This window comes from Biomphalaria glabrata, chromosome 18 (genome assembly GCF_947242115.1).
Source record: "Biomphalaria glabrata chromosome 18, xgBioGlab47.1, whole genome shotgun sequence".
Taxonomy (NCBI): Eukaryota; Metazoa; Mollusca; class Gastropoda; family Planorbidae; genus Biomphalaria; species Biomphalaria glabrata.
Window position 1 is genome coordinate 15,410,125 of NC_074728.1, and position 20,742 is coordinate 15,430,866.

The following is a 20,742-nucleotide window of genomic DNA, read 5'->3' on the forward strand; positions in this document are numbered from 1 at the left end:
TGGGGGTAGTGGTGTGAGTGTAGTCAGCCGACGCAAATCGCCCCAGGCCTGCGCTAGACGAGCGGTCAACCGTGACGAGTTACGACGGTCAGCCGAGACGAGTGTCAACACGGCGGTTCGGGAAGGATCGACGGTGGTCCGGGAAGGATCGACGTCGTGAACAGAACTCAGGAGTGTCACGAGAGTTGTAGTCATCTGACCACCTACAAACGTCGAGCGGCGTTCTGTCCGGTTCGAGAAGGCCAGTAGGGACCCTATATAAGAGCGGAGGTGTCGCTGTCAAGACGGTTCACGGCAGGGGTTCAGAGCCCGGTTCACTACAGTCCGGTCGACTACAGCACAGTTCAGCGGTGTGGTTCTGTACGGATCATTACGACGGTTCAGTGCGAAGTACTGTCAAGTACAGTTGAGACGACTGGCGTCTTGATCTTGGTCTGCGATCGAGTCCGACACAACGAGCCTAGTGTGTAAAGTCAGTCCTGAACTGTTGAACCCAGTGCAAGCCCGGAACGAGACGGAGAGGTCAGTGCAAGAGTTGATACGGCGGTACGGTGTTATCGGAGAGATATTTGTACAGTGTAAGTGTTGCCAATTGTGCAGTATTGGCTGTTATTTATTCAACTATTAAAGTGTTACGTTACTCTGGAGCCCTGAGTTGTCAAGTTCTTTACGTTGGTGGTGTATGGTGCAGTTTGCAGAGAGCCTGGATAGTGAGATTCGTAACAATATGTTCACAATTTCACAAATCAAACTTTCCCAGACAATACCACCTCCCGGACAAAGCCCAGGGTTAACATTATCAAACAGTGTTTTTAAGTAGTGCGCTCTAAAAAAATCCCCCAAATATCCTGGTATTTGGGGCAATCAATGAGGATATGTTCTATGGTGAGGTCACAGTACTCACAAAGAGGGAGTTCCTCTTTCTTCAGCACAAATGAGTGTGTGATGTGGGTGTGGCAAATCCTAAGTCTGGTCTTGGTCGTGCTTCCACGCCTTGACAGACCTTTAGATGTGGGCCGCCACCTGAAATCCGCCACAATCTGTTTGAGTTTGTGGGTGCGTCCCACCGATCCTGCCACAGGTGGCAGAGGCAATACTCTATTATGGTTCCTGACACCGCTTGATTTAGGGTTCTCTTTGCTTCTCTGTCTGAGGTTTCATTTCCCTCCAGGGATCCAGATGAAGGTAACATCCATATGGTCAGCTGTTTAACTCCCTTAGCTATATTTAGAATATTATAATTTAAGAAACTGGCTTATAGTTTCTTTATGATGTTATTATTCTGAAGATGTCCTTCTCAGAACGGCATCTACATCACAGTGTTGTTATTATGGCTAACAAGCTTCTCTATCATATCGTTGCAGCTTTTATATCTATAGGTTCTGTCTTCATCTGCTGATATCTCAACTCTGCTCATACCTCATCAGGTTCTCAGCTCATACTCATTGCAGACCTGCTCATCTTCTACCCTGAAGTCTAATCAACAAAGCTTGCCAAGACCCGTCACTGGCTTCGCTGTCAGTAGCCGCAGCTGATCTCTGCCTCTACAGACAGTTGGACTGCCCACGGCCTGGGCTTATTCCACCAGCCTACCAGCAGACAGCGTCAGCACCAGCAACACTAGTCTTCTTACGGCTGCACCAGACTCTGATAAAGCTAAGCGAATAGGCCTAATGACACTCGGACTACTTGTCCCATAACTTCTTATGGTGATCAATGTATACGTTATGTCACATCGAAGCCCAATGTAAATTACCATCGAATAATCATGTATATAACTGTATAAATTGCTTTAGATGCTCACTTCATATCTCTGTGCCTGTCAGTGCCTTTGTGCAAGTGTGCAAGTGTGGGTCCAAAATAAAAAAAAACCCTCACCTTCAACACTACCACTACTTGACACACTTCCAACACTACCTGAACACTTTACACACTTCCAACACTACGTGAACACTTCACACACTTTCAAAATTACGTGAACGCTTTACACACTTCCATCACTACAATTCGTCCATCATTTTCAACACTCCGTTCATTCGATTTACTTTACTTTGAATTGGACGTCTCAAAATTTTGTGCTAATATATAACTCATTCAGACACTTAATACTTTTAAACAACGACTATCTGCTGTCAGTTTTAGACCAATTATTCACATCCAAATCACCAGCAGTATCTCAGCATGCCTAGAATGTATCCAATAAGCTATAGGTACTAAAATTTACTTCGGTTAAGCTAAAGACTCGGGAATTCTTTGCACTTTGATTAATCTTCTTTATCTTGTGAACTAGTTAAAATTGTATCTATCTAAAAATACACAAAATTAAAAAAGAATATGTAGATGTTAAGTACTTACGAGATTACTTTTAACATTTTAAAGATGGTCAATGCTCCTAATAATCCCATACAGTGATTGAATACATTATCTCTAAAGAAAACTGTCTGTAAATCTATGAAACGAGCATGTCCATATACTCTGAAGATGTTTATTGCATCCAGGTAAGCAATTAAGCGAAAAAGGTATATTATACCAATTATATATGTCAGACAAAGAACAGCAATCTGAAAAAGAAAGGCAATATTTTCCTCATGTTGTTGAATTTTAAGTGAAACATTGTATTGTCTCTAACTGTTAGACAAACAATGCAGTGTTTATAGTTTCAAACAATAATACATACAAATAACATCATCCCTAATAATCCAATTTATTATTAGATGTTTCAAAATAAAAGATAGACAAGACTGTCTTAATGGAAATTGTTGTATCGCATACAATTATGGTCGGGAAACAGGGCATTGGGGAAAAAGGTCACAGAAAAAAAAAGGATTTTCTGGGCATAACGGAAAAATGTACACCTGAAAAATGTCACACTATTACTAGCGACTTTGATCTTGACGATAATGTCGATTGTTTACTTCTACTACTTTAGTTCAGTGTGATTTGTTTGTAAAAAAGCTTACCTAAGAGGAAGAATTTACCCTTACAACTGTAACTCTCAATATTGTAAAAGTTTCACTCCTTCAGTCGCGAAGCTGCTAAAGATTATCTAATAGAAATGAGATGATTGTCTGGGCATTAACCATGATTGGAATGTTGTCACCCACACAAAAGTTCCCCCCTCTATACGTAGCTGATATTTCCAAAGAAACGGCAAGTACCGATAAAGTTTGGAATCAGCGGGGTCGCAAGCTGTGCTGCAAACTGCCTAAGGGTCGCCGGCTGGTTTTTTACTTATTTTTGTTTATTGTAGGTGAGATTTTAATGTTAAACCATCACTTGCCCCAGTGCAGCCAAGAGGGATTTTACTCCTTCATAGGGTTTTGAGTTGAAATCTAAGGCAAACAACAGTCACCAAATTCTATGAGCGTAGCCAAGAAGGGTTTTGAGTTTAAATCCCCCTCCCGATGGTTCTGATATTACCTCCCCCAACAGATGGTTTTGACGATAAGAGGGGTTTTGAGTCTAAACCCCATCCAGAGTGTATTATCTTATCTTCTTATCTTTATAATACAGACGTTACTTCAAAAAAAAAAAGAAAATAATTACGTCCTACGCATCATGCATTTAGTCATGCATATTAACCAATGACCTAAATTCTGCCAAGTCACTGGTTTTCCAGGCTAGCTCAGGCAACCCATTTATGCTCTAACAGCACTAGGGAAGAAGGAGCATTTGTAAAAATTTGTCCTAGCATATGGAACGAGTCATGAGCCTTTATCTTTGTGTCTTTCTATTGATTTGTTTGATTGATTTGTTGATTTGAGGCACATCGGCACAATTTAGGCCATGTCGTGCCTGCAGTCCCCTAAGGACTGTGTCTTTCTAACTATTTTTATTAAATTTTGTTTTTGTATTTGAAGATTATGGTTCAGCGTTTTATGTATAATTGCTACATTACTTTAAAGTCTTTTATCCCGAAGGCTTTCTAAATTTAGTGATTTTACTAAAGGTGTTACTCTAGTCATGTGTGAATATTCGTTTTGTATGAATCTCACTGCTCTATTTTGTGTCTTTTCCGGTTTCTTAATGTTTTCTCGAGTTGAGAGGTCCCAAACACAGGATGCATATTCAATTATTGGCTTAACAAAGGTTTAATAAATTTTAGATTTATGTTCTTTTTTTAATTATAGAAATTTCTTTTAATAAACCCTAATGCTTTGTTTGATTTTTTAAAATAGTTTTATCAATATGGGGATTCCATGACAGTTTTTCATTTATTATAACACCTAGGTATTTTGCTTTTTTAGTCTGTGTTACTGGTTTGCCATGAATAAGATAACGGGAATTAATTTGTTTTTAGTTTTAATTTAAACCCCCCACAAGCGTGTTTTTAGTTGAAAACACCCATCCAGAGAGCTTTGAGGTTAAAAACCCCTTTTCAATATAAAACTAAAATAAACTACAATCAGTCAATCAACGAATTCTATGAGTGTAGCCAAAGGGGGTTTTAAGATTGTTTTGGGTCTAAATCCCCATCCCCAAAAATAGTTTTAAGATAATACTCCCCTTTTCGATAAAAACAATTTAAGCCAACTACAATCACTTAATTCCATGAGCGTAGCCAAGATGGGTTTTGAGGTTAATCCTCTCCAACTTTTAACAAAAGGAAAATCAAAGCTACAACTAATTCTATGGCCGATCTAAGTGATTGTGGGCCCAATGCAAAATAATTGAAATGCCCCAAATGACAGAAAGATAAAAAATAAAGACCGAAAAAATAGAATTACGCAATTTATTAAAAGCCTGCCTGTAGGATCTCTATCTAACTCAACAAATAGCTGAAACAGAGAGCAAGTTCAAATAGCGTTAACTTCTCTAACGTATTCACGCCCATGACATAAACGTTCAACAAAATGAAATGTTCATGATTAGATGGAAACAAAGTCTCGAATAAATTGTCTTTTCTCTTTAATCGTTTCCTTTTTTTTTAGCTCAGTCAAAGCGTCCTCAATGAAAGCTCCCTTAGCACAAATGTATATCAAGGACGATTCATGATCAGTTCAACTGTAACTACAGATTTCATCCAAGTTTCGCAGTTTAACTTTTTCTTTAAGTCGCCTGCTACGCCCCTGCCAATCAGAGGCCTTATGCGGCTTTCTAGTTTGCATATGCCCAAGGCGGCCAAATGGTTATCCTCCCCTTCCAAAAAAAAAAAAAAAAATCAAGCAAAACCACTATTTCTACCAGTCGCTAGGCTCCGTTAATGAATTGAAGTGAATAGCAGATTCGATTTTTGACATACATTTTTTGAAATAACCAGGTTACAAAGACAGTTTGTGTGGAAACAAAAACTCAAAATCGGTCCACTCAGGCAGGTTTCAATACTTTAAGAAAGAATATCAGAATGAAATTCTATCAAAGGCAAATGACGAGAAGAATGGAGAAAGAAGGTTGACAGATCTTGTGTGGTGCCGCAACGGTCCAGCAGTTCTAGGTATTGGTGAAAGTAAAAGTGAAGTTAAATGTGAACCTGGCTTAACTGATGTCATAGAATGATTATCTAATTGTTTTGTAAAGGGCCAAACTCTTATTCAAAGCCTCAAGAAAAAAATAATACATTTCGAAAAAAAAAATTCCTTTTGTTAATTGTGCATGGTATCTATGCAGTACACGCGATAATATGAAAAACTGCTTATTAATAATTGTTGTTTTAAATTACGTTCCACCTATATGCATATTAAATAGATTTTTTCTCTTTAAAAAAAGTAAACTTTTTTTTGGAAATGTAATAGTTAGTATAACAGAACTTACTTAACTTAGCAATACATTTGTACAAAACAATTTTTATTGAACAAAAATCTCAAACCGTTTGCATTAATGTGTTCAAAATATGGTAAATAGTCATCACCCTTACTAAATAGCCTCCCGTGTTTGTTACTATTAATAGTGAATATCTGTAAAAATGGTGTATTTTGCATAGTTGATTTTTCAGAAAAGAAAAAAGTAGAACTTTGAAATGTCAAAAATATCATGATGCCGGAATTTCAATAACTTTTCTAGTTTACGAGATCTAAACAGGACGGACAAAGGGCAGACAGACAGACCACACAAAACTAATACGGTCTATTCCCTTTCGGGGGCCGCTAAAAGGTAGCACTGTAGATACCTAAGAATATGCATTTTTTAAGTTCTTTTTTTAATACCGGAAATAATGCTTGGCGCCACTGGGGGAGCTCAAGCGCTCCATCCAGGCGTTCTAGATGCAATGGCGTACCTAAGAAGGGGGGGCCCAAATGGGTGTCCGAAATTTATTTGTAAATACATAAATTAATATATTTGATTGACAAATAGTGTCAACGTGAGTCTTTTTTTTTCAACATTTATGGATTAAATTTATTACAAGACTAAACCTAGATCTAGGTCTATCAGTACGTTGACTTTGTTGACATTTTAAAAATATTTTTTCCCACAGAGATCAAAGTGTTTTTTTAAAAGTTAGTTTTACATTTAAAACTTTGTTGCCACGAATAAAACTGCATGATATACAGCGAATTCCAGGTATCTTGTTACCCTTACTAATAATAGATCTAAATGGCGAGTATCTTATGTCTACACTTATTAACCTTGAAGCGAAATTTACATAATCGAGTAGAACAGATCCAAAAGTTATTCTTAATAATGTTAGAATAGTCCATTATTCGGGTTTGGCGTCTATAATTTCAGAATTAAACTTCACACTCGAGTTATTACCCCTCTATTCATCTTTCCTCAATCCAATGGAAACTCTCTTTTTATTTCCATCTAATCATTTTGCTTTCGCACAAAACATAAACAACAAACAATGACGTAATATCCAAAATATTAGCAGATCCTTCCTTTTGAAGTTATTATCACATCCTTCCTTTTAAAGTTCTTAAGAGTGATATCTACTAGGAACTTTAACAATTCGTCCACTTCAGGTTGTCTTGACTGGCACAAGTTCTCTAGACGTTGGTCTATAACTGTCTGTTTCGTTTGTTCCAACAGTTTGCAGTTCATTGTCTTCATCGGCATCATAGTACCCAGAGATGTCTTCATCGAAACTCATTTAAAAAGCGTTGATTTCTTCTGTATGTTTTTCCATCGTTTGTCTTTATGATGTAAGATCTGGGTGCTGAATGTTTTTTATGACAACTGCTTTCTGCCATGTTTGACCTAGACGAACTCTCTGACAGAATAATCTTTAGCTAGTCTTGCTTTTGCATCGTATTTCACTTTGCTTTTCATCTGTCGTTCGTTGAGTAATATCTCTGCATTTTCAGCTACCGATAGTTTCAATAATTTGGGATCAGTTGGAATGATTCCCTGAGTCTTCTACTCGTCAGCAGTTGTGATGGTGAATACGGCAGTCCACTTATCGGAGAATTCTATACTCGAGCGAGCATAACTAGATATGGATCTTTCCCACTTTTGTATGCTTTGCATACTTTTGCTTTCGCACAAAACATAAACAACCAACAATGACGTAATACCATTTAATATTAGCACAGAATCTTCGTCATGCAGTGGAAAATTAAGAATTTTTTGCCGATCTGGAATTCTGGTCAAAGCTCCTGCACCCAATTAATATAGTTCAGAAGAAACTAAAAAAGTCTGGACTGCATATACGAGAAGCTGCTGAAGAAATTAGTACCCTTTCATGCTTTCTGCAAAATGATGAGAAACTGACAAAAACCCAATCCATCGAAAAAGCAAAAGAAGGTAGTGAATACTATGGATTCCCTGTAATCAAAACAACCAGAAGAAAGAAAAGACTTGATGGAAAGTTAAGTTCTAAAGTAGGACTGTCAATAGCATTCAAACGTGTTGAGACAGAAGTGTTGGACAGATTTCATATGGAGATGAAAGGCAGATTCCAAAGACTGTTTGTATGATGAAATAAATGGCAAATCGCTTTTTCAATGATGTCATTGATGCTAGAGCACTTTTCATCAACAAACCAGTAATACAATCACCAATAGACATATTGAGGAAACAGGCTTCATATGGTAATTACGTGTGCTCAAACCTTGCAACCTCCTCCGAATACCGCTAACTCAGGCCGCTTCCGTTACGTCATGTGAGAGATCATTCTCAGGGCTCAATTCATCAAAAACTATCTCAGGAGCACAATGACGCAAGAAAGGCTTATCATGGCTTTAATGCCAGTGAAGTCACAAATACTAGAAAGTATCGATGTAGATGCTAGATTTCTTTTCTGCAAATAATGCACGACGTGAAGCGATATCAATTGAGATTTGTCACTTGTGCATTATTTAACTGTTAACTAATAAACAATGGTATTATTCATTAAAAGAGTCTTAATGATTATTTTTCGTTAAGTTTACTGATATACTGAACCAAGTTGATTTGATATTTTGATATTTTTGATATTTTTGTGTACATTATCTCATGTCATATGTTATGAAATGTTCGCAAAAAAAATAAAAATTAAGACCGTTCTTAACTAGCTTATTTAACTAAATTCCCTTGAATCATAAGTTAGGATTTTATTTAGGCACAATTTGACCTCTCAATTTACAATTAGATCTATAAATAGTGTAACATTTTGGTATGATTTGATACCGCAAAAAAAAAAAAAACGGTGAGATGAGACACTATATATGGACTATTGAACATAATAATAATAATAATTACAATAATTTTATTTATCAAGTGCTGTTAAAAACATGAGGTATGCTCAGGATAATAATATAACAGACATAAATACAAGTGTTAAAATAACAAGCTAATCTAAAATAGTTCTGAACAGATTAGTCTTAATCTTCTACTTGATTTTTTGTGAAGCATGTTGTTGGTCTGAGTAAAAAGCCAGCAAACCGTAACTCTTAAGGGAGTAACGTGACAGGACTAGAAGAGTTGAGTCGAGACCAATCGTCATAGAAGGCCTCAACTGTAACCTGCCACGTCGCAACCTGTCGGCAGTGGAGTCTAATATCTTGTTGCCACGTCGTAAGTGGACAAAATGAACCTGGAAGTTTTTGAGGGATAGGGATTTTGTACTCTTTAATTGTGTCAAGTTGTTTCGAGTGTTTTTTACAAAGTTTATATCAAGTCACTCTGTCTGTTTGTAAAAAGTTTGAACATGTCTTTCTCCCAATTCCCATTCTCGGATCAAGTTGAAACTTCGCACAATTATTCATTGAACCTGACAAGACACGAATCAATCAAAATATTAACTAATTAACTGTTGGTGATTAATTATTTTCTGGATATCAAAATATTGGGAAATTCATTCGTAATGAGAGATGTGGATGCAAATATGGATTTAATGCCTTTTTACGTTTGTCACGTTTTTTCTCCAATTTCCCTTTCTCGGATCAAGTTGAAATTTTGCATAATTATTTATAGTCGATGACCATGCACGAATCAATCCAAAAATTAAACAATTTTTTAAATTAGTCTTAATTAATTAATTTTGTTTTATAAAGCAGAAAGGGAACTAAACCCAGCTATCTTCAGATAAATGGCAGTAATTAGCGGTTCTTTTCCTTAGATAAGCTTTGTTTTTTTTTAAGATTTCTTTTTTTTTTTTGCTTCTTACTACTGATGTAGCTGCTAGGAGTACCTCAGTGAACCGGACAGATCGAGACACGTTTGATCTTCGTCCAAGCCTGTTGCTGTGGACCTTAAAGACCTGCCAGTACCTACGTGGGAAACTCGAATCACGTGACAACTGCACACTGGCGTTTAATAAGAACTATACGTGTGGCGCTTCGATTACCTGCAAATACCACAACTAGACCTGCTAATACCACAACTAGACCTGCAAATACCACAACTAGATTGACACATGGGTGGATACGCGTAGGTCGTAATTACCTTCTTTTTTTTTGAAGAATCGTCTGTAATTTAAAATATAAGATAAAGATTCCAAAATATTTGATAAGTGTCAATAAATTGTAATTCTAATGTGTGATATATCTATTATAATACATTTAGGAAGAATCACTAACCTCTAGCCAATTCCAGAAACTTTTCAGATAATCGTAAATGCCTTGTTGTATTATGGCATTTATTTCAACAATGGTATAGAATATGACACAGATGATGGTAATTCCCTAATATTGATGCAGTTCAAAATAAAGATGGTCATAGTAGTAATAACAAAAATATACTAATATCAACTACATAATAAAGTTTTTTTTTTTTTTAAATCTAATTGATACTAAATAATTACATCAAAGTATTGATGGGCAAAGTTGATCTAGAAAGTTACACATTTTTTGATTGACTGAATAAAATAATTAAGCCATTGATTAATAGAAACAAGTATAAATGCTATCACACAAACTCATAGGTGGTCCATATTCGGATCTGCCCATTGATAGAAATATTTAAACCATGTTCTTGTTTTTTCTTGAAAAAAAAGTTATATGGCAGCGAAATGACAACAGACATAATCCTATATCTTTAATAAAGTGAACAACAATTAGATTGGTACATAAGATTTACTTTCGTAACCTTTATTAAGGAAACTCGAAAATCATCATCATCATCATCATCAAACTCCATTTGAGTGAGGGCTTGGGAGGCTCAAATTCCCTCTTGAAAAAGCCCTGGACAGAAACCCTGCTGTCTTGCGTAGTGAATTTTTGGTTTCCCAGACCTGTCGAGACGGAGATCAGCAAGTCTGGGGCAGTCAAACAGAATATGAGGCACGATTTCCTCTTCTTCCCCGCAGCGGGGGCACCGTGAATCGAAATTTGGCCATAGCCGTGAGAAATATGAGCCAACAGGACAAGGGCCTGTCCTGCACTGTGCTATAATAGCTTGCTAAGGCCTGGACAGCCTCCACCACGGGGAAGTGCGGTCAGGGCGCCTCATGTGCTCCCAGACTCCACGGGCTTTTTGGGAATTGTACCAGCACTCAAACCACTTATCCATTTCTGTTTTTGAATTATAGCCAGAGCATGATGAAAACTTAAAGCCTGTTCAGTGGGTGAAATTTGCCCTCCCTGGTGGGCCAAGGAGTTTGCAACAGTGTTGCCAGTCACACATATGTGACTCGGTACCCACTGCATTATTACAGGGGTGCCATAGCGTTCTTTAATGTTGTGTGAAGCCATGATGACAGTGTCGATATTGGGGGGCCATGGTCCGGGGCTTTGCAAAGCCTGTAGTACAGATTTTGAGTTATTGACCACAACAATCTGTGTAGCCCTCAAATGTTCCTCACCGAGTTGAGAGTCAATGACTTTTAAGGCTTCACAGACTGCCATGGTCTCAGCATCGAAACTGCAAAAACTACCACATGGTCCAAAGATTTTGACTGAGTGAGAGCCATGAAAGTCGATGTAGGCTTTATAGCCTGCTCTTCCAGAATCTATCAATGCCGACCCATCAGTGTATGCAAAAAAAGCACTGGGCTTGAAGGTATTAATGGTCTCCAATGCTAGAATTTGAAGGTCGTTAGATGAACGACTTTGCTTAGTGGCATTAGGGTCTACTAGTTTCAAGCGTATGTCTGGGGTCGTTGGGCGACACCAAGGGGGAAGGGGATGAAAACGTTGAATGATTTGTCGGTAGGTGGAGAGGACAGCTTTTTCAGATAGTCTAGTGGCATGATGCATAAAAGACTGCATCTGAATACGTCTTCTGCATCTCCAACCATCCACTAGTTTTCTAGCTGGGAGGTATTCATCCAGCCTTTTATACCGCTCAAAGCAGATCAGTACTGACCTTTCCCTCCTAAGGTTTAGTGGACCTACATTTTTTCAGCCGCATTTACTGGACTTGTCCTAAAGGTTCCACAGACAAATCTTAGTGCTTGGGACTGTATTTTATCAAGTTTTCAAGAGTAGTCCCAGAGCCATAAATTTGCACAGGTAGGCTGTAGTCTATCTATAATCGGACTGCTCCTAAATACAGTGATCGGAGCATGTCTTCTCGGGCTCCCCAGTTCGTGGATGCAGCTTCCGCACAATGCAAACTCGATAATAGACTTTCGGACATTAACTTAATGTAATATAATTCAGAAGAGCGATTTAAAATAAACGTTTGGTGTTAAATTTTTTTATTCCTTTATAAAAAAATTAGAACAACCTAACCAAGACTATATATCATCCACCATGGTTGTCAAACAAATCATGTAACCAAGCGAGGGATCGATGTACTTTTTTGAAAGAAATAGTTCCGAATGACGTCAAAGTGGAAAAATATCTTTCATTTTACGTCACAATCCTTAGCCAGAAAAAATAACGAGGACTACAAAACATTTGCGGACGAGTTCTTATTGCATTTGCATCACTGTGTCCAATAGCAAATCCCTAGTCGTGCGGTATGGATGCTGGACTGTCGTTCGGTTGTCTCTATGGTCCGGGGGTTCATTCTCTACCCGCTGCTATCCTGCGGGAGGTTTGGACTAGGAAGTAGATTATCTTTAAATTTGAAAGAAAATTCGAAAAATTCACATTTTTTACAGCTCGTGAAAATAAATCTAACATAAATCTCATACAAACCATTAGAACTATAGGTATTTCTTATAAATAAAATATTTCTGAATGGCCTCAAAGGGAAAAATATTTTTCATTTTGTCACAAGGTTTAATTAAACTAAAACATATCTTTGTAAACACCAATGTTTTGATGAATCACGAGGGCTAATAAACATCTGCGCAAGAGTTCGTGTAGCATAAGTACGAAAGTTTCCAATTATAGCGAATTGTGAAATTAATCTAACTTGATTCTCAAATTAATCATTTAATCAAGCGACGAATAGAGTTACTTATTTATAATGTTTAATTAATATGACTGGCGAACAGAAGGACATACAAAACACACACACGCAATAGCCACTTTTACACTGTTACACAAACACAAAATAATAAGATCTGATTATTATGTATTTTTTTTCTGATGGATAAAGCAGCCGCTGACACTGCACAAATAGTCGATTACAAAAAAACATGTGCGTGACATTTACATACAAAGTTAATTCTTAGCGTTTAGAAACAAAAATAAAAGTGTTCTGCTCATTTTTAGAAGCTATTGTACTAGAAAATAAAATTAATTAATATTCATATTTGATGTTTATCATTTTATCAAATTGTACTAATGTATTTTAATAAATTTTACAAAAATTAAAAAAAATATTTATCTTTCTTAACACAATATCCTTACAAGTTTTATGAAACAAAAAAAATGGTCTGCATAACAAAAAGAAGCCGTTGCACCAGATCTTTGCAAGTTCTGAATTTCCATAACTTTTGTAGTTTTTGAGATCTGAGTGTGACGAACGAGCCTCACAAAACTACTGGCGTCTTTCCCCCCCCCCCCTTTTTTTTTCTTAAATTTCAGCTTCAGCTAAAAAGCTCAATAAAAATTTTATTAACGTTTTAACATGCATTAGTAAAAGCGGCTGAATCGTGCGTTTCTAATTTTTGTTTTACATGTTATCAACAACATTTATTATAAAGCGCCAAACTTTGTAGTTATAAACTTTTTTGTGAAATAAAATTATAAATAAACCAAACAAGTGTATTACAGTTTGCTATGAACATTAATTGGTTATGTTTGATATTTTGCCCCCAAAAAGTTATAGTTTAGTTTCAGTTTAGTTCAACTATTTTTAAAGTTGGTGATACACTTTTTAGTTAGGCTACTTTTTTTTAGTTTAAACTTTTAAACAAAAGAAATAGATCTTATAGGACCTCGGATATCTGCAGCCAATATTCCTTTCTAGCATTGTCTTGATAAATGCGTGCTGCTGAAACTGCATAAAATGGAAAAAGTCCACCGGTTCCATCAAACTCAAAAGCCAAAACCACGCTGATGAATAGATCAGTGCCTGGGTTGAATAATGTGAACTCTACAAATATGCACCTGAGGAGAACCAATAAATGTACAATAAACTAGAACATTTTAATTAAAACAATTTAAAATACAATTACCACAGAAGGAGATGCGTTTCATTTCTTCCAAATCTACCAGACTCTTAATTGTACACGTATTAACGCAAATATTTCACCTTAATTTTTTTATTATCCTAACTTATCAACAAACATCAGTCCAAGTGCGAGAATTCAGCGATTAGTTATGAACGAGGGATTTAGATTTTTTACTGAGTCAGCTGAAGGTACATTTTATACCGTTCCTTGTTTATCGTATAGTATAATAAACGATTCATTTCCCTTTTTTGATATCAAACAAAATTAATTATGTTTTGTTAGGAACAATGGTTTTAACTGAATGCGAGAATGGGAAGTGGGAGAAACAACGTGTTCAAAATGTGTCAGTGAGTTGATAGATATTTTGTACAAAAGTTGCTCGAGTCTGAATTCTAACTAAGGCCTCTATGATGGAAGGCCACTCAACTATTCAGGGACTTATAAAAATAGATTTAATTAGTCTATTGTAAGTTATAACCCTTTAGCTTAACATGGTCCTTATAAAACAAAAAAAAATTAATTACGACGAATTGATTAACTTGACTGAGCACTGGCGGATCCAGAACTTTGGAGTGGGGGGGGGGGGGCGATTTTTTTCAAAACCTTAACCCTAACGCCCAGTAAACCCTAACCCTATGCATAAACGTGGGTACAGCATATATATATATATATATATATATATATGAGAATAAAAATAAGAATGTTTCTCAATCTTCGGCAAAAAAAAGTCATGTTGAGGCCTTTCTCTTGCAAGCTTGGGGTCTGGGAAAGCGCTGTAAGTTTTATCGGTGGGGTTAGGGGCGAAGCCTGACATCTACAGCTCATTGTTTATCAGTGGAGTTCGGGGCGAAGCCAAAAGCGTTTTCTTACATTTTTCACGTCTAAAACGCATTCTCCTGACATCTACAGCTTATTACTTATTAGTGGGGTTCGGGGTGAAGCCCAGACGCCAAAAGCGTTTTCTTGCATTTTTCACAGCAGAAACGCATTCTCCTGACATCTACAGCTCATTGTTTATCAGTGGAGTTCGGGGCGAAGCCAAAAGCGTTTTCTTGCATTTTTCACGGCTGAAACGCATTCTCCTGACATCTACAGCTTATTACTTATTAGTGGGGTTCGGGGTGAAGCCCAGACGCCAAAAGCGTTTTCTTGCATTTTTCACTGCAGAAACGAATTCTCGTGACATCTACAGCTCATTGTTTATCAGTGGGGTTCGGGTCGAAAAAGCGTTTTTCGGCATTCTTTACTGCAGTAACGCATTCTCCTGACCTACAGCTCATTATTCATTCTATTATAAAGGACCTTTTGAATAATGTGAAAATATATGCTAATATGAATTTATAGTCCCCTCTTTGGCTCCGGAATTAATTCGGAATTATTTGCCACTTTTGGACGGAATTAATTTTTCCGCCATTTCAGAGTGCGCTACTTTGCTTCGATATAACTTGTATAACTTTTTTATTTATTATTGGAAAATAATAAACTTGATATAGAATTAAAGAGAAATGGATGCTCTTTCCATTTCTTATGTTTTCTATTTTGCAAATTATGTTGTTTTTGTAATTTTGGGTTTTGAATATAAAAATTAAAAATGAAAAACTCACCAACTGACATTGAAAATATCCATCCAAGTGCATGTTTAAAGAAATTTATTGATCAAATTGAATTGAAATAGCTTTTTTTCTCATTTTTATCCATTTGTTTACAGAACACCACAGAAGAAACAGCAATAGATGCAAAAAATAATAAACTGGAACTAATAATCCAATGTCACTACTTTAACGAAAAAGCCCATAAAAAAAGCAACACGCTTGGAACAAAACACTTTTACCCTAAAACTAGTCCAACTGTACAGCATATATATATTTTTAGTATTTTCTTCTAAAGTTCTTCATGTACTTAGTATATAAATATTCCTTCTAGTTGTGATATTCATGGAAGCAGTCAATATGAATGTGTGGGTTCGACTCCCATCCAGCGCAAACATAAACCGTTCTCCCTGACCCAAAGTGTTTACATACTCTGTCTTTCTTTATAGTTATAGGTCTCCATTCTCTGAAAATGGATCTTATTCTAGCAGGGGTGTTCCATTTAATCCTATGGTCAGCAGAGCTATTTATTTTACTAACAAGACTATCAACAATGTGATTGTCAATGAAAAAAACATTCCATCTCAATAGATGCAGTGCTGACTAAGTCTAGGTTGACAATCCAATTTCTTGGTGGAATAAATCTGAAATTGTTCTGTTTCAGTGCCTAGATGATAGATCTAGAGATCTACATCTATCTGATTAGATTTAGATCTAGATAATGTAGAGACAGCTAAACTAGTTCTAGATCTACATTGAACATTAGCTGGGGGTGGAGCTGTTTCATCAGCTGATAAACTTCATCATTACTAGACCTAGGCTAAGCCTAGGTCTAGACCTATAAATTAATTTACTAGATCTAGATCTATATAATTAGATTTATCAATATCACCATCAGATGAAACAAAACCACTGTCATCTGAATTCTTATACTTCTTTATCAAAGAAATATTTAGATCTACAAAGTTTATATGGCCTTGGTTGAAGCTCCATGTTAAAAAAAACACGCACACAGAAAAAATAAATGTCATCTCTTTACAAACTTCGTACAAAATAAAAACACGTTAAATGAATGAAATTCCGGATGTTTAGCAAAGGGAAACTATTCTAGATAAACAATTAAGCAATAAAAAACAAGAATCGGAGAAATGGAAACGAAAAAAATAAATTTGAAATAGCCGATGCCCCCAGCGTTGGTCCGACTTTTTTCCCCTTTTTTAAAATCAACGCCCTGTGCGTTGGTGCGGAGCCAAAGAGTTAATACATTGCAAATACAACCGATTTGTTCTTTGAAAAGATAAGATACCCAACATATTTAGATTAAGGCTTTGAGGATCGCCGCCGAATAAAAAAATATTCGATTAATAATATTCAATAAAATGTAAGCATAAATTGTGAGTTATAGTCCTAAATTTATTTAAGTAGAAAAATATGAGATAGAGTAAAGGTTGGAAAAAGTCGACTAGGAAAAGATTATCTGGCTTTTGAACTCATCTCAACCGTGACTGTTATATTGAAAAATTTCGTTTGAATTATACATTTTCCAAAGCAAAATCTTTCTTAAAATAGTTATGATAAATTCATGTGAAATTACACAAACTCTGTCTGGAAAGGGGAAGGGCGGTAAAATGAAAACGATTAATCCTCGCTCCTTTTTATAATTTCTGCTAATGATTGCATTTTGCATAAAAGAATAGAGGTTGGGAGACCCGATATAAGAATTTACTTTATAGCATATATAAATTATATTAGTGACAGATTTTTTAAATTTTGTAATTTCTTACTATAATACAAAAAGAAAAAGTATTGGTTTGTCCGATGGGGGGAAGGGGATTGCATGTATCGCACTTCCACCTATTTATATTATATAGATATTCGACAAATTTCGTTCACATACTATGATTTCTCCATAAAAGTAGGACCGCCCCCCCCCACCCAAAGGGTTTAGATGGGAAGGGCAGTAGAGGTATTCGCTCCTCCCCTTCCAATCGGCCAAAGATGAACGACATAATATGAAGACCGGTTAAAATACCAATAACAAGTTTTAATCATATAGATATTTTATTGATTCTGTTAGCGAGCTGTGATTTCCGAAATAAATAGGACCGCCCCCCCCCCACTCGAAAGTTTGTGGTTGGGGGGGGGGCGATTTGATGCCATCGCCACCTCCAGATTCTGCAAATCGCCCAAAATACTAGAAGGGGGGGGGCGAAATAATCTAAAAATAGGTTGAAATATAAATAATTAGTATATATTATTAACATAAGTAATAAATTCGTATACAAATTGTGTGAATTCTATACTAAAATTCATCCTCCCCCCCTTCGGCCGAGGGGGGGGGGTGATCGCCCCTACCGCCCCCCCCCCCTGACTCCGCCAGTGCAACTGAGTAGTAAAGCGTTTGGTTTCAAAACGAGAGGTCTCTAGTTTGAATTTCGGTAAAAACGGATTTTTGGGACGTCCCAGAGTTCACCCAACTCTAAAGATATCTTTTATTAGATGGGGAAGGTAAAGCCGATTGGTCGATGTGCTGGCCACATTAAACCCTCGTTAACTGTAAGCCATATAAACAGATGACCTTTACGTCATCTGAACTACACATCAAAAGTTCTGAAAGGGATAACTTTTAAAAATTAATTAACTAGTTTTAAACAAACTTCTGGAGGTCCCACTGCATTGATGAGACACCAAGTTGAGGCACTGTTGGTGAGGCGATTAGAAATCTAGATTCTATCTTGAGAATATATATATATGCAACGCTCTGTCTCAATCTTACTAAGGGGTCGACTCCCAGTTCGGCATAGGATTTCCTTGATTAAGACCCGATCTCAATAACTGACTCCTAAAATCTGTCTTTGTTGAACCACATTTAGTGTTTATTCAATACCGGCAGATGACTATTCACTGCACTTTATTAATGGAGTCCCGCCACTGGTAGAAATGTGTAACCTCTCTTGAATACGCTCTTGGAATTAGGTGACTGTAGTTATGTCGAAAAGGGAAGTTTTATCGTCAAAATCATCTGTTGGGGGTTTTAAACTAAAATATCTCAAGACTTTGTTGTTGTTTTTTAAATTCAAAACCCCATTTAGCTACGAACAGAGACTTTGGTAACTGTAGTTCGCTTTAGAATAGTACTGAAGATAGAGGTTTTCCACCTCAAAACGCTTAATAGGGGAATTTTAAACTTAAAACCATCTGGAGGAAATGAGTTTAAACTCAAACCCCCTAACTGGCTAGGCTATGCTCAAATAATTTTATTGTGTAATTTGCTTTTTTTTTTATATTGAAGAGGTATTTTTTAGCAACAAACCCTTCTGAAGGGGGATTTAAACTCAAAACCCCTTTTGGCAACGCTCATAGCATGTTGAGTGCGTAATTTGTTTTTTTTTTAAATTGAAGATGTATTTTTTAGCTTCAAACCCCGCTGGCGGGGGGTTTAAACTTAAAACCCCTTTGGCTACGCTCATAGATTTTAGAGTGTGTAATTTGCTTTTTTTTTTAATAGAATATGTATTTTTTAGCTTCAAACTCCACTCCAGTGGAGGTTAGACTTAAAACTGAGTCAAAACCCATTTAGCTACGCTCATAACATTTTGAGTGTATAATTTGCTTTTTTTTTTCATATTGAAGAGGGGGTTTATCGTAAGTTTTGGAGGGGGTTTTAAAATCAAAATCTTCCTTAACTGTGCTCTTGGAATTTGGGGATTGTCGTTTGCATTTTTTTTTGTTTTGTTTTATAGAAGATTTAACTGCAAAAACCCCTGGTAAGGGGTTTTAACCTAAAAAAAACCCGGTAGGAGGTTTTAAACTCAAAACCCCCTGTTAGGGAGTTTACAGCTCAAAACCCCCTGTTAGGGGTTTTTAACTCAAAACCCCCTTAGCTGCAATTGGGCAAGTGATGGTTTAGTATTAAAATCTCACCTAAAATAAACAAAATCAAAGCAAAAAACAGTCACTAAAGTCCGCCCCCCCCCCTCGTGGTAGTGGGTTTCAAACTCAAACCCCCTGGTAGGGGTTTTAAACTAAAAACCCCCTTTTAGGGGGTTTTAAAGTCCAAACCCTCTGGTAGGGGTTTTAAATTCAAAACCCCTTTGGCTGCGATGGGGCAAGTAATGGTTTAGTATTAAAATCTCACCTAAAATAAACAAAATCAAAGCAAAATATCAGTCACTAAAGTCCGCCCCCCCCCTCGTGGTAGTGGGTTTCAAACTCAAACCCCCTGGTAGGGGTTTTAAACTAAAAACCCCCTTTTAGGGGGTTTTAAAGTCCAAACCCTCTGGTAGGGGTTTTAAATTCAAAACCCCTTTGGCTGCGATGGGGCAAGTAATGGTTTAGTATTAAAATCTCACCTAAAATAAACAAAATCAAAGCAAAATATCAGTCACTAAAGTCCGTCTCCCCCCCCCCCCCCGTGGGGGGATTTCACCCCAAACCCCACTGGCTACGCCCATGATGTTACACTATGTTAACAAAGAAAGATAATTTTTGTGTATTTTTAATATCACAAAGTCATTCAACTCTGGGAGATGTACAAGAAATGTTCACAATAAATGTAACTATTAGTTAACTGTGTCTTTTTTTGGTCAGCTTTTTTCTAAAATGAAAAGAAAACATTTATGTTTGTTTATAAAGGCTATGAATGAACTTTGTATGTAAACATCACGCACATTTTTTTTAATAACTCTTTATGCAGCGAATTACGTGCAGTAGCTTGACGGCCGCGGCGATTAATACCATACCAAACTAGTTCATTCGAAATTTTTTAATAATCAGAATTTATTTATTTTTTGTTTAGTGCCCCCATCAGGGTAAAAGCAGCTTATTTTTATGCGTTTTGTCTGTTGGTCGGTCTGTCCGTCACACTTAGATAAAAAAACACTAACAACTATTGAAAATCTGATTTAACGTTCAATGTTCCTTCTGAAACATCTCAATAGTTTTAAGAATCTATAATATATTGTTCCGGATGTTTTTGTGAAAAACAAATCAATGCCAACGAATGTATGTTTGCTCTTCTAATTTATATTATATTTAATTTCCGTGCTTAAACGTTGCAAAAAAACATTATCAATACTATTTTGTTCCGTTTTTTTATGTCAATAGCATATAAATGCTAAATAAAAATCTCTATACTGACTTATATTTCATTAACTATAAAGTTGTTCCGGATACTGATTTATAAAAAAATAAATTATGCCAAATGATTAATTGAAATGGCATAATTGACTTATATTGCACTTATAATCTTGGACAATACGTCACTATAGTTTAATTATCGATATC

The 20,742-nt window shown here is 36.4% G+C and overlaps 1 protein-coding gene across 3 annotated transcripts in view; it reads right to left on the minus strand.

Annotated features, from left to right (window-relative positions):
• The window catches only part of LOC106079668 (polycystic kidney disease protein 1-like 1), a 360,015-nt gene that overhangs the window by 81,529 nt on the left and 257,744 nt on the right, over positions 1–20,742 (minus strand). For all 3 annotated transcript variants that reach the window (XM_056017219.1, XM_056017218.1, XM_056017220.1), the window contains 3 exons: positions 13,631–13,802; positions 9,936–10,040; positions 2,356–2,561 (listed from right to left, as the gene is read on the minus strand). In XM_056017219.1, coding sequence (XP_055873194.1) covers positions 2,356–2,561; positions 9,936–10,040; positions 13,631–13,802 — 483 coding nt within the window. The remainder of the gene's footprint in view (positions 1–2,355; positions 2,562–9,935; positions 10,041–13,630; positions 13,803–20,742) is intronic.